The 14,472-nt window shown below is 51.8% G+C and overlaps 5 protein-coding genes across 5 annotated transcripts; 4 read left to right on the forward strand and 1 right to left on the reverse strand.

Annotated features, from left to right (window-relative positions):
• Positions 1-250: 250 nt before the first annotated feature.
• NUU61_008477 (uncharacterized protein) lies at positions 251-5,686 on the forward strand (the record flags this gene model as incomplete). Its single annotated transcript, XM_056659002.1, has 10 exons — positions 251-378; positions 442-1,364; positions 1,421-2,402; positions 2,455-2,688; positions 2,742-2,970; positions 3,032-3,342; positions 3,406-3,926; positions 3,979-4,119; positions 4,167-4,801; positions 4,856-5,686. Coding segments are annotated over 10 exons (4,935 nt in total), but the record flags the coding sequence as incomplete, so codon positions are not given.
• Positions 5,687-6,097: 411 nt separating this feature from the next.
• On the forward strand, positions 6,098-6,859 carry NUU61_008478 (uncharacterized protein; the record flags this gene model as incomplete). The annotated part of the gene is made up of 1 exon (XM_056659003.1): positions 6,098-6,859. The coding sequence occupies one exon, from the start codon at positions 6,098-6,100 to the stop codon at positions 6,857-6,859; it is 762 nt and encodes a 253-aa protein (XP_056507296.1).
• Positions 6,860-8,022: 1,163 nt separating this feature from the next.
• On the forward strand, positions 8,023-10,211 carry NUU61_008479 (PX and BAR domain-containing protein; the record flags this gene model as incomplete). Its single annotated transcript, XM_056659004.1, has 6 exons — positions 8,023-8,125; positions 8,179-8,441; positions 8,500-8,766; positions 8,824-9,891; positions 9,952-10,065; positions 10,116-10,211. Coding segments are annotated over 6 exons (1,911 nt in total), but the record flags the coding sequence as incomplete, so codon positions are not given.
• A 1,224-nt stretch (positions 10,212-11,435) lies between these two features.
• On the forward strand, positions 11,436-12,741 carry NUU61_008480 (putative endo-arabinanase; the record flags this gene model as incomplete). Its single annotated transcript, XM_056659005.1, has 4 exons — positions 11,436-12,238; positions 12,303-12,481; positions 12,538-12,566; positions 12,679-12,741. 4 exons carry the CDS (start codon positions 11,436-11,438, stop codon positions 12,739-12,741), a joined length of 1,074 nt encoding a protein of 357 aa, XP_056507298.1.
• Positions 12,742-13,234: 493 nt separating this feature from the next.
• On the reverse strand, positions 13,235-14,116 carry NUU61_008481 (uncharacterized protein; the record flags this gene model as incomplete). The annotated part of the gene is made up of 1 exon (XM_056659006.1): positions 13,235-14,116. One exon carries the CDS (start codon positions 14,114-14,116, stop codon positions 13,235-13,237), a length of 882 nt encoding a protein of 293 aa, XP_056507299.1.
• Between the last annotated feature and the right edge of the window lie 356 nt (positions 14,117-14,472).

A 14,472-nucleotide genomic window follows, 5' to 3' on the forward strand; every position in this document is an offset into this window, starting at 1 on the left:
GGCCCTTGATCAGCTCCACTGCGCGCCAGCAAAAACTTCGGTCACGTGGTATGGATCGATCTCTCGGAGAATCGTTTCACCGACACCATCCTTATTGGGCCACTTTCTGCCTGAGGCATCGCGGGGAGCATCAAAGTTGGCACAGAAAATTGGGCAGTTCAGTGTGCGATCATCTCGGTCATTCCCCGGCAATTAAAGCAGCAAAGCATGTGGACTTGTCTTGGAAATGGCTGTTGACATACCCGACAGCGTACAGCGCGCTGATCCTATCGAGATGGAGGAAATCGCGCAAAATATACAATTTTTGCCTGACACCACCCTCCGCGAGATCGCCAAAGGCCCATTGGTGAAATTCGCATTGTCATGCCCCGATAATAAGTAGGTCCCATGCATGGCTGAGTGAAGATAATTTCAATAGATCTGACAGCTTCTTTCGTAAAGGAAAGTGAGCCGAGTATGGCAGTCGTTGATCCAGACACTGTCGACGCCATCGCTCTCCCACTCTCATACCTCAGCGGCATGCAATGCCACTTCGGCATTCCTTGATGCTGCAGCTTCAGCTGAAAATGAAGAGACTAGAGAGCTTGCTCTGTCCTCGGAGACATGGCTGGCAGTGTTTGACGTCTTCTTGAATCGATACGAAGATGCCAAGCCGAAGCCTTTGAAGCAGCTGTTAGGCTCACTCACGCCCATTTTGGCTAAGCATTATCAAGGATCAAAAAAAACAGAAATCCAGACCGCAGTTGTGGATGCAATAATCCCCAGTATTATACTGGGCGAGCCTCGGTCGCGTCTCAAAGCCTGCCTTGTGTGTCTCGAGGTTTTCATCCGAAAGAGCGCCATTTCACCGTCAGAAATGATCCCACTTGTTCGCCAATGGCTTTCCGAGAACTATGACCGATGGACGCCTGTTTTTGAGAAAGATCGCGTGGCACTGTCGTTGGATAGCTGCGAGGCCACTTCTGTTGCATCTGTCCTTTCTGATGAATTGGCTGCAAGAATTTTCATTCTGGGGCTCTTAACCCAAACCAACAACAAGGAGATGGCCACGTCCTCCGGAGTTATGCTGTCATCGTTTTTGCAACAAATGAAATCAGAACGCCCGGAACAGCAACTATCGCCAATGTGGGTGGCTCCAGTGAGACATATGGTCCTGCAAAATGTGGATACCTTGGAGGCACAGTCAAATCGTCTCTTCCAGCCCATATTCACCTTGGATCCGACTGGGTTTCGCTCTTTTGTCAACACTCTTCCTCTCCAGAGCCTTCTGGCTGGTGATATGACCGATGCTCCACAACAAGAGTACATGCTACTTTTTGCAGCTCTCCGGGTTGGCAAGAAAGTTAATCTTGTCCATGACGACTGTAAGCAGTGATTGATGGGTTTCGGTGAAAAGAAATCTCATTACTGACTCGCGCAGACGATCTCACGAATCTAAACAGTACCGAAGATGGCACCACGAACTCCCTGGTTTTGAAAAGTGAAGTTCTTGGACACTTCCTTCTTCACAATGAATCCAATATCCGAATAGCCGCGTTATCTTTGTTGATTACGGCGTTCTCGACCATCAAGCCATTGACGACTGCTGCAACAAACGCGATTCTCAGAGGCCTGCCATCAATGCACGCCGATTCTGACTCTTATACCCGCGGCGAGATCATGAGTTTGACCCGCAAGTTCATTGTCCGTCTTAAGGGAGGTATTCTTGATGAGTCCTTTGGCCTCAACACACTCGCACCGAGCACCGGAAAACAGCCCCTGAACTTTCCCAGGAGCGACGTGGAGACGAGACACTTTTTAAGGGAATACCTTCATTTCCTGGAGAAAGATCTTCGTGTTACAGCGTCTTACCAACGACATATTAGCTCTCTGAAGGCATTGAAACTGCTTATTGAATCCGGCCTTGATCCCCGAACGGAGATAAAACCCGCGAAGTCAGAGGTTGACAATCACTGGAAGTTCAAAATGGATGTCTTTGGACCACGTCTCCTTCGACTACTAGTGGATCTTCTGATGGACCCATTTGACGAAGTCCGACACACATCGCTCTCCATTCTTAACTTGTTTCCTCGAGACATTTTACTACACAGTCTGCTCAACACTCCCGATGAACAACCAAGCATCGGCATGCGATTGACGGATGCTGTGGCTCGAGCCGAGAATATTGCAAGTAAAACCAGTAGGGCCGATCATGCGGATACTGTTGCTCGTCTTTACCATGTCTTGTTCTGTGCGGCTCTGCCTCACCAGCTGGACAGCCCAAGCCAGCCTTGGTGGGCAACGAAGACTTCGGTCGTTGATACAATTGTCCAAAAGCTGGAGCAACGTCTTTCCAGTCCGCAGGGCCTTTTCCATTCTGCTATGCGGGAGGCTCCGCTCCACGGCTATATGTCAGGACTCAGGTGAGCAAGTCTAGTTAAACAATAGGAGTTTCTGACTAACCGAGTATGATAGATACATCCTTTTGATGCCCAACTTCCATTCGCTTATATCCGATGAGTCTGGATCCGGAAGCTGGCGCTCGGTTCACGACCGGGTCGTTGCAATTTGTGACAAAGTTTGGTTGGAAGTGAAGCCTGTGCTGTGTGTTGATTCCCCGGAGGGTCACACGGACGAGCCGATTGAAGACTTGTCTGTTGGCCCCAAGGATATTCTTTCCTACTCCTGGAGAGCTTTACGCGAATCCAGGTACGTTACGCTTTCGATATCGTTATGCCTATACTTGAAACTGACGTAACTAGCCTGCTGCTCTATGCTACTGTGCATAATGTCACATATGGTCCTAACGGGGGCAAAGGTCTTCAACGTGCCGACTTTGCACACATAGGGCGAGCTAGCTTTACACAGCTTGCTGAACTCCGCCATAGGGGTGCATTTTCAACTGTTTCACAGACCTTTACTACATGCTGCCAACGGTGCAGTGAATCTAATGACCCTTCAATTCGTGAGCTTCTTCCGAGCTGGTATCAGGTAAGAAATCTAGAGAGTAAAAAAGACACGACCAAGGGCATTGCGGGCTAACCAAATGCAGGAGGCTAAAACAATCATTTTTGAGACGGCGTCCAAACTCACTCGCCGCTCCGCTGGTTTGCCGGCGTTGGTAACCGGGATTCTTTGCGCTGATCCAGGAACACCTTTCTTCAAGCATGCTCTAAACGAACTCCATGAAATTTCTCGCTTACCTGTGGAGTACGATAAGAAGAGACAGTACTTGGAGTTGCCTCAGGTTCATGCGATGAACTGCCTGAAGGATATTTTTACCAACACCAAGCTTGGCCCCTTCACAGAGGCATTCATCATGCCAGCTCTGACACTATCGGCTGAGCGCCTGGGATCACCCATGTATGTTCTGTTCCAAACCCTGTTTCGTGAAGCTTCTAGGATCCACGTCTGACCATCATTTAGATGGGCACTCCGCAACTCGGGATTGATGCTCTTTCGTGCCCTCTTAACGAAAATGTGCCGCCTTGTCCCTGGGTCCGGGCCAGGATTTGGTGGGAGGTCTGGGTCAGAGCCCGGTGCCCGAATCTCTTTCCCTAAATACCCTGGCCTGTTGGAGTTATTATCCCGTCTTCTCACGCCGACGACCGGACCGACAACAGAAGGAAGCACTGATATCATAACTGAGCGAGTGTTTCCCGCGCTGGAGTTGGTCGGCGAGAAAGTTCCGACTATTGCTGATAACGGCGACACCATGATACGGGGTCTAGTGCTTGAGCACCTCAAGAGCCCTGTTTGGGGCATCAGAGAGCATGCGGCCCGCGTATATGCATCTTTGCTAACTCGTGAACATATTCTGGAAGGTGTTCGCGGCCTTGTCGAATTTCCCCGAGCTGCCGTGACTGAGAATCACCTTCATGGAACCGTTCTCTGTGTCCGGTATGCTTTGCGTCGGTTCTCGTCCAACACGAATGTCTTGTGGAAAGGTGGGTTTTACGAAGTCCAGTTACATAGGCCATTGAACTAATGAATTAATAGTAAACACGGATGAGCTTCTTACCACTGTTCGCTGTGTTCTCGCGACCGTGTTCCCATTGGCTAAATCTCCCATTGTGGCAACTGATCTCATTGAGATTCTGAACGACACTTTGGAGCGAAGCATTGAAGCTCAGGTTGAGAGTATGTGGCAGTCCATTCTGGATATACCAAAGCTTACACCCCTACAGCAAGCATTGCCCACTTTGTCGATGAACTATTCCAAACACATGATCTTCATGGTATCAAGGGTCATGTTTTTAACGCCTCCTGGCCAGGCTGGAACCTGTCCAGCAGCACTCGCTCGTCCTCCCTGTTGAGGAGAGCACTAGCCTGGTGCACGATATTGAAAATGCTTTCGTTAGGCCAATGGCACGATATCACGACGTTCTATCATGGTGTGTCGCTCTTTGATGCCAATGCTGCTCGGTGGGTCTCCGAGCGACTTCATGAAAAGCTTGGCGCACTTCAGAGGTACAGGAAGCCGCTGGCTGAACTGTACTCGTCTGTAATTATGGGAAGCTTTTCGACCGAAGTCAAGATCATTGCGGTTTCCAACCTTGCTTGCATCCTTGAAGACCTGCTGGTATTACAACTTGATGCCGCCCAAAGCCTCGTGCTGCCATGGGAAAATATCGGGAAGAGCTTCCAACCGGAGATGGACATCCAGGCCTGGAACAGAGAAGCGACGGATGCAGAACTTCGTCTTCGAGGATGCTTGCTCAACGTTCGGATTTCTTTGGAAGGGAAAGAGTCTCTTTCGGCATTTGAAAGCGACCTTGAAAGCTGGAGCATCAAGCTACGCTCCGCGTTGAGTGAGGAAACGGTGGGTTTTTGTTTGAACATACTTTGGATTCAGTCACTAAATAGGCATTCGCAGGAGTTTACAACCCGCCACGCCGCTGTTGCATCACTTTGGAGCTTCGCACGGGCCCTTCGGCCATCCGCAAGTGCCCCGAGAACCTCCTCCGGGTTTTTGAGGATCTACTTGGTTTTGTACGACATGTTAAATGATGACGCCGAAGAGCTGCGAGATATGGCCGCTGCAACAGCATCGTGGGTGCTGTCGTATTCGTCCGTCTCGCCAGGGACAGCCGTTGCTCTGGCCCCGTTGAACGCAAGCAGCCTTCTCGTCGAGTTCATCGTCCACCACTACTCTGACTCGAATCTCCTTGCGGAGAGAGCGATTCGCTACATGCTTGGGCAAGAGCCCCGAGTCAGTGGCTTTGGAGAGCCAAAGCCGCTGATTGCTGTCTCCGATCTCGTCGCCGAGTATGGCCAAGAGAGCACCGTGTTGTTTGTGGAGGAAAAGCAGAATCTTTTCATTGATGAGGTTCGCGAAGTGGACGTCTGGTCTCAGGCCTTGCTGCGCTTCAAGAAAGACGCCTACCCCGAATCACTTGTTCGTGAACTGTCGCACTGGGTTTCTGGGGGTCTGGCATATCTTTCTGCGCATGCTGCTGGCGCCACCGGTCAAGATGGACTGTTAGGCTGGGTCTCAAAGTCAGAGACATTTACCTTGGGGGCTCGCATCATTGGCCTCGCATCTGTTCTGGCATCAGAGGGGTTTGTAGCTGCCCAATATCTCAGTGACAACCGGCAAGAGCTTCGAGATAAGCTGCAGTTGCTTCTTGATGCAGGACAAACGGCCTCGATTCATGAGGAATGGCTGTGGAGAATTAAGGCAAGCTTGGAGGGTGAGAGAAGCTAGAGGTGATAAAAGAAGCTTGTAAATCAAAAGTGATAGACATTTTTTATAGACAAAAGGCAGCTGGATGTTGAAAGTGAGATTTTACCCAGACAACATTCCTTCTCTCATCTGCTCACCACGGCTTCCCCCGTGGGGTCACCTTCGCTCTGCTGTTTACTTCCTCCATCCAACACAATCACACATATTCCTGCTGCGAGCCATTCCCAAGTTTCATAGAGACAAAAGGCCCTGGTGTGCCTATTGGACTTGCCCATCTCGATTCCAACCCAGCTTCACCAGTCCCGCCACTCAACCGACCCAGTCATCACACTGAGTGACGCGAAAGCTATCCACGGGATCAACGACAAAATCTTTTCCATCCCTTCCCTGGCTAAGCTTCTTGATGGAATCACAACTTGGGAATGACTCACAATGGATGGAAATACGCTCATCGCACTCCTCATCGGCCTGACACTGGCTGTAGCTGCGATTGGATGGCTATTCTACTGCTGGTACCGACGACGGGTGCGAGTTGGTGTTTTGGTCAGTGAGGCTCATGCTCGAATGAATCAAGATCGTGATCAGGCAGACTGGGACCCCGAGAGAGGTGACTACTCCCCACGCAGACATATCCCTCGATTTTCGAACGCAGCTTGGATACGCCCCAAGCGAGTTCAGCCGCGAAGACGGCAACACTCCGAATACATTGTTCTCCGTCGCCTCAGCCCCAGTCCAGATCGTCACCAGCACGGGGATGCAAGAGGCAAGCAATGGGATGGAGAACACTCAAATGTGAAAACCACGCCGAAGAGACGCAGGCAAAACCAGAATCAACAGCAGAATCAACAGTCACAGGGGCAGAGCAAGAGAAATAAGAAGAAGCAGCGACATCAGCAACGACAACAGCAGCAGCAACCACGGACAAAGAAGAAGAAACAACAGCAAAGGCAGAATAGCCCGCAGGCGTCCCCCGCCCCCGTACAGCAAGGCGAGGCAACGTGGGAAGACACAAGCTGGCAGGCAGAGCAAAAAAACACCACAGACGCGAAAGGAAACAAGCCCGACGGTCAGCAAGCATATCAGAATGGTGGCTGGAGCAGTGCAGATACACACTGGAATACAAATAAGAACAACCAGAGTGGTCAGCAGCAAGATCAACCGGTGGATCAGGGTCAAGAATCGAAAGGATGGTAAGATGGAGCACGGAGCACCAAGAGGTGGCCAGGTCTGAGTGCGCTACGAGCTCTGTGGCAGCTCACGAATTGGGGGCATCTTGCAGTGCCAATATATCTCAAAGTGCTGATCATTTCAAGAGTTATGCGTTATCATCATCAGGTGTATAATTGAATACCTAAGTATCTCGCAACCATACGGCCAGCATCATTCAACCTGACCCCAAGGAATGTAGATGCAGAAGCCAGCTATCATTTTCTCACCACCAACGCTGTCATGTAGACGCCTACTATGGTGGCTGTCCCTGCAGTTCTTGGAATAGGATCTCCGAACATGGGCTTTTCACAACCTTGGAAGACTGAGCGCGAATTGGACAAGGTAAAGTAATCTTCCAAATCCAGCTCACCCGCGCAATCCTAAATGGCAGCCCGAAGAAGTACCTGCCAAGTAGGAAGTGGCTAATGAACTAGGAGACCCTGATATTCATCCACCGCTTGCCACGGTAAGAGTTTCCCAGAGCTTCATTTTTCATGAATCTGTTGATAACACAGAAAAACGAATATAAAGAACAGTTCAATTACCAGGCCCACTAGCGAAACAGCTGGGGTCACTTCATTCTTGCAAAATTCATCCACTGCTTCCACCCTTGGAGGCCGAAGTTCAATCGCAGTCTCCTCGTGTCTCAAGGAGCAGAGTGCGAACTCCCGTTTCTCAGCGGCTTTGTGGCCTCTTTTAACGCTCAAAAAAACTAGAACTTCTCATTCGAGTCATTACTATCCCGATTTTTTCAAATCATGAGTCGGCACGACAGTAGATATAACGCGAATCCTTTAAGTCTCAAAGAATGTAGGTGCCTGTCGTGACACAATATATCTCGAAGTATAGGCGGTAAATTGCAGCCTTACAAAGCCAGCAATTTGAGTGGGAAACAGACAGTTAAAACAACAGTTAGAATATTGACATAAATAATAAATGGAGAAAATTATAAATAAGTAGTGCAAAGAAAAAAGAAAAAAGATATATAAATAAAAACAGGTGAAAGAAGAAAAGATGCAGCGCAGCAGCCAAACAGAGAAGCTATCCTGCCAGGACTGACCGCCTTCCTATCGGCACCTTGTCACCTCCACGCCCGTAACGTCATATTCTCTCTTCGTCTTGAACTTATCTTTGCTTTGCTCAAAAGACTCGAGTCGCCATGTGGAACGACGAGGATAACAACCCCTTATGGTGCCTTTGACCACCATGAGTCTCGACTGTCGGACTCACTGCACTCAGCCCTCTCCCCTCGTAAGCCCACTCTGGCGTCTCCCCGCGGCAATGCCCACTGACTCCCTAGCTAGCTCTCTATGAGCATGATTCCACCCCTCCCTCCAGTCGAGACTCCAATATCGACCCTCCCGACTACATCTCTCACCCCGAAGACCTCAGCGATCCCGAGGAGGACTATGGTGCGGTCAGCCAGTCATATCCCCGCAAGAGCGTCTACGATAGTCGCATTGAGCAGATCCTCTATGAGAACCCAGAAATGCCGATCATGATCACCGATGCCGGAAAGAATCACGAAGGTGGAGGGGGTTTCATTGTGTATACTATTCGGACAGCGGTATGGACTCCGGTGACAACAAAGATGAACTCCGACGTGGGACTCACACGCCTCATAGGACCTAGAAGTTCGCCGACGATACTCGGAGTTTGCTTCGCTTCGACAAACTCTCGTCAACCTTCACCCTACACTAATTGTTCCCCCGATTCCTGAGAAGCATAGTATGGCAGACTACGCGGCCAAGCCGACCAAGGCCAAGGAAGATACGGCAATCATTGAACTTCGAAAACGTATGCTGGGGGTGTTTTTAAATCGGTGTCGCCGGATGAAGGAGATCCGCGAGGATGGGGTGTGGTGGAGGTTTCTTGACCCAAATGTCAGCTGGGTGAGTAGCAACACTGCCGAAATGACGGCGGGGCTCGACTAACCCATCTATCTGCAGAGCGAGGTGCTACTCTCGCATCCTGCTTCGTCGGTCCCAAAAAACAACCTTAAAGCTCCCCCTCTCGACCCCGCTAACCCGACGGCGGCTCATGCATGGCTACCCGTCCCAGCTACATCCGCCAAGCTTAAGCCTACCGGCGGCATAACCTTCCATCCCGGTACGGCCGCCTCACCAACCTCATTCGTAGACTCCACGGATGGGCCGCCGCCGCCTACGCCTGGCCCCGAGATTTTGGGCCGTTTCCCACCGGAGTCACGCAAGCTCAGCGAGCAAGAATTGGATCCATACTTTGTGAACTTTGAATCGTCAACACGGGAATTGGAGCTTCTCCTACAGGGGAACATTGAGAAAGTCAACCGGCGAACGCTGGCGCATCTGTCTTCTTTATCTGCTGATCTTATGGAGCTGGGTGCACGTTACAACGGTTTCTCGCTCTCCGAACAATCTCCCACGGTCGCCGCGGCAATTGAGCGCGCGGGACAAGCTGCCGATACCTCTTACATCGAGACAGAAGAGCTGTCCACGGCCTTGAGCGCCCACTTTGCGGAACCCATGCGGGAAAGCGCTCAGTTTGCCAGTGTGGTGCGCGGGGTTCTGCGGTACCGGGTTCTTAAACGGGTGCAAGAGGAAATGACTCGAGACGAGCTAGCTAAGAAGAAGACCCTTCTGGATTCGCTCGAGCGGAGTGAGCTGGAAGCGAAACGTATTGAACAATATCTCAACCGCACAAATCCTCAGTCGCCTGGCACCAAGCCACGGTCCTTGTCAGCTTCATCGGCCGTCAGCAGCGAAGGCGGGAGTGCTCCCAATCTCTCTGCTGACTCGGAATTTCCACCAACGCATGGTGAGTCGATCAGTTCTCCACCTGGGTCGCAGGTCACCGGACACAAGAGGTCCGATCCGTCACCATCCTCCTCGCCAGCGCACCGGAAGTCGTCCAGCGGGACGTTCGTGGCAAACAAGATCTTCGGTCGCATCAGTCATGCAGTGCACGGGTTTGTCGACGTGGATCCTGAACGGACGCGTCGGGACCAGATTGGGAAAACGAAGGAGAGTCTCATCCAGGTATGTGGGGTTCACTGGAGAAGACTCCATTATTTTACACGAGACTGACTGTGTCTATAGTTGGAACAAGCATTAGAAGTATCCGAGAAAGATGTCAAGGATGCCAGTGCCGGCGTGCTGCAGGATCTCAAACGTTTCCAGAAGGACAAAGAAGCCGATCTGCGGCGCTACATGGTATGCGCAGACCCGCTCCCCACTCTCTACTCCCCACTCACTGTCATTAGGTCGCATATGCGCGGTGTCACTTGGACTGGGCGCGAAAGAACCTGGAAACGTGGACCGAGGCCAAAGACGAGGTGGACAAGATCGTGGCTCGGTAGAAGCGCGGGTTCGCTTGGGCTGTTTTCTTTTCCCCCTCTGCGCGCTCCAGCAGAGCGTTCGGCGCTGTGGTGTTCTTGGCGACTGGTCCTATTTCTTGTTCCTACAGATGTAGCTGAACCTCCGATCTGGTATTCCCTGGGTTGCTTGTCTACGTAGATCGATTGAGGCTGGAAGGTTTCGTCGACTCCGCCATTCTTCATTCACTGTCACTCCGCCGTTTTCTCTCAGATACTACACTGCCCTCGCGCTGGCTGTTAACAAGGGGCCATATGTATGTCTGTGAGATCTTACAGCATTCAGCCTACCCAAGAAACCGGGAACTGATGCACCCGTGCCCGAGGCACACGAGGTCACGAAGCACTGGACACTGCCAATGGTCTGGTCAGTTAACGGTTCAATCGGACTTCATCCACATCGACCAGGCACAATAACCCCAGGCTCAGCAACCGAAGACAATCAAATTGTCTGAGCCGAGAGTGCAACCTACAACCCTACCTGTGCCTCCGAATGGACAGTACGACGCTGTCTCAAAGACAAAGAATTTTCTGACCCTAATATACCAGATCCGTTCCCGTCGAGGGGGCATGAAACTGGAATGTGTCCTTTCCCATTCCAGGGGAGGTGGGTCGATTATCGTGAGCCAACTGGCCAAGCAAGCCCTAAGGAGACGGATGATCGACAGGCACCACAGGGCCATGATCCCCCTTGCGTGGTGTCAAACGTTGATGTGGGCCATTGGAGCTTTGCATGGCAGGGTGTCCATTTTGACCCATTCAAGTGGATACTGGAGACGGTGCCAGAAGTTCTGGAGACAATGATCCAGCGAGTTGAACCACAGCGCCCAATCCTTCCGCATCCGTCGGGCCAAGAGTATTTGTGATTGATAGACCATCGGCTGATTTTCTTTTGCCTTCTGTGCCTTGCAGACGCTCCCCACTAGTGAGCCTACTACAGACAATGGCAAGTGGCCTGCGTTGCATCCCTGACGGCGACCCCTCGGTCAGAGTCCCGCACCGTGAACCCACCCTGCCGAGACAGTGCCCATTGCCAGGAATTATGGCTGAAAACGACAGGTGCCTGAATCCATCGCGATGGGGGGATCATCCAAAGGGGTCACTTATCATGGCCGAGGATGCCCTCCTGGGAGAGGTAGACAGTATCCGACAAGTGCAGTGTTTTTGCGGACTCTCTAGCACCACTCGATTCCTCGACACTGCGCCAAAATGCGTTCCATGCTGGGCTTGATGTGCCTCTTCTCTGTCGGGCTCGGTGCAAGCATTGACCGGAGACACGAGGAGACGAGCCAATTCCCCCCGCCACGCCAGACACATCATAACACCCATGATCCAACCATTCTTCGCGTGGGCGACGAGTACTACCTGTACCAAGTTGGCGAGCACATCTTGATCTTCACGGCGCCCGATATGGCGGGACCTTGGCAGCAGGTTGGCACCGTGTTGGATGCCGACAGTGTAATTCCTAAGGGTGACCGGAAGGCGCCGTGGGCGCCCACCGTGATTGAGGTGGACGGCAAGTTCTATTGCTACTACAGCGTCAGCGAGGCCGGCTGCCGCGATAGCGCCGTGGGCGTGGCGACATCCAACTCTCCTGGACCCGGCGACTGGTACGACCACGGAGTAGTCGTGCAGACTGGTACAGGCAAGGGCTCCGATGTGCCGCCCTACACGCAATCCAATGCCATCGACCCGAGCACGCTGGTCACGCCCGACGGACAGGGCTACCTCACCTTTGGCAGCTACTGGAATGGCATCTACCAGGTGCCGCTGAGCGAGGACCTGCTGTCCCCGGTCAGCAGCACCGAGCCCGACGCGCGCCATCTGGCATTCGAGCCCCAGTCCATCAGCATCCCGAACCGCAATGCCAACTCGCTGTGTGGCGATCCGTCGGGTCCGCATGCCCTCGAGGGTGCCTACATCTCTTACAACGATGGGTTTTATTATCTGTGGGTCAGCCGTGGCCTGTGCTGCGGCCTGGACCCGAACAACCTGCCTCCAGCAGGACAGGAGTATGGTTTCCCTTCTTCCCATTGATGGTCGTTGCAAAGCAATGATTCTGACAACCAGCCATAGATACAGCATTCGCGTCGGACGATCCCAAGGACCCCGTGGCCCGTTCGTGGACAAGAACGGCAAGGACCTCGTCGACGGCGGTGGGACTTTGGTCTACGGCTCCAATGGCGAGACCTACGCCCCAGGAGGCCAGGGAGTGCTCCGCGACGGCGACACCGAGGTGCTGTATTATCACTACTGTAAGTGACGCATTATGCCTATGCTAAAAGGCTTATGTATTCTGACTCTGACACAGTGAACCACACCGTTGGCCTTGGATTTTCGGTAAGTTCGAATCCCAGATGCGGACAGATCGCCCTATCGAGTCTCCTTCCATTCTCTAGATCCAATGGCAACACCGTGATTTCATCCTAGCTAACAATCTCTGTTTCCACAGGACGCACTTCTGGGCTTCAACCCACTCACCTATGTCGATGGTTGGCCTGTTGCCCAGCCCTAATAACATCCGCCACTCCTTCATCTTATACATCTCCCTCGACCAACTTGCCATATTGGCAGCTTTCCTTGGGTCCCTGAGTCTTTCTGACTCCCCCGATCCCTTATTTCACTTTCACCATGACTATAGACTTTTCGTTTTCGTCCGTTGCTTCGCCGTGGCCGAGTCACATGACTTCTATCTCTTGCTGGAATGCTGCGGTTTCCTACATATTTCTTTCTCTTTAGATCTCGTTTCCTTTTCGTGACTGTGAATTGTCTTGTTTCAGGGGTTGTACATACTATACTGGCATGTATAGAAAAAAAAAAAAAAAAAAAGAGAGCAAACCATAGAAAAAAAATATTAATCGTCCGTATCAATTCGTTCATCATATTCTTTTCTCATTCGACTGAGTGAGTGGAGTTGTATCTGCAGACATAAGAGGTACTCATCTCCGTGCTAAGCCTTTTTTTTTGTCACAATGCCAGGTCCCATGGTTCCTCAACAGCACACAATATCAAATCCCACCATTTCCATCTTCAGGAGGGACATCCACGGCGATGCCAGGGAAAAGTTCCTGAGACTGCTCCATACGCGCCATCTCAGCATTGCGCAGCGCCACAAATTCCAGGTCCATGCCCCCGAACGAGGTCTTGGAGCGTTGGACCACAGGTCTGGCAGGGTGTGGCGATTTAGGGGAATGAGGCACAGACAGAGAGCGGATTTCACAGTCAGGCTCGTCGGCAATGTAGAAGTGGCCGCGGGCAAAGCCGGCATGGCCGTATCCATACCCGAGGTTGTGGAGGTCGCCGTAGGCGAAGAAGCGGTTTGCCGGTGGAATGGTGACGAGGACGTCATTGCGTCGGCGGTGACGCAGCCAAAGTGGGTTCTCGTTACTGAAGGACATGGTCTCGGACGTGACTGCGACAGACTCGAGATCCTCGCTATGGAGTTGTGGATCGACGAATGTCTCGCAGTGGTCTGAGTCCGAGCCCGTGGGGAGGAGCACAGTGCCCGCACCCAGCAGTGGCATGTCAATGTGAGGGTCTGATGTCGACGAGGGAGTCAGACGAGCTGCTGTGTTGGCGGATGCCGTGTTGGAATGTTGCGGCCATGGCGAGGTAAGACTGGGCCCAAGATCCAGGACACTGATCTCACTCTCGCTGAGGACACAGCCACGGTTGCGAAGGGAGGTGGGAATAGTGGAGGTCTCGCGGTTGTTATGGCTGGAGGGCCATCGGTCAACAGAGATGGGTTGGGTAGGAGATTGGTCTTGGGTGACAGTGACTTCTTCTGGTTGGACTTTAGGAGGACGGAGTTTGAGCGTAATGCGCAGCGACTTTGTCTCTTGAGCGTCATCAGAGCCAGATAGTTCAGGACAAGGGCGACCAGGTTCCATGGCGATGGTGGGCGAGAGATGAGAGAAAACCAAGGAGCAAAGGAAGGCACATCTGAGAGGGAAATCAAAGAGCCAGCAAACACAAACGACAGAAATAGCTACGCCTAAGGAAGTGAAAAGCTCCCATGCAAATCCTGGTTTCTCAGTTGCAAATAAGAAAGAAAAAAAAAAAAAACAAAACATATCATGACCTTTACCCCCGGGCCACACACCGGTGACCACAGGGTCAAGATTAACCATCATGTCCATAAAAACAGAAACATCACAAGCCGTTCTCTTTTATGTGCCCAGACACAACGCCATATGCTCCGGTTGTGCTATGTTTTGATACCTTTTTTTTTCTCCTTTTTCGTGGG

This window comes from Penicillium alfredii (assembly GCF_028826965.1).
Source record: "Penicillium alfredii strain IBT 34128 chromosome Unknown utg000011l_segment0_segment0, whole genome shotgun sequence".
In the NCBI taxonomy this organism is placed as follows: Eukaryota; Fungi; Ascomycota; class Eurotiomycetes; order Eurotiales; family Aspergillaceae; genus Penicillium; species Penicillium alfredii.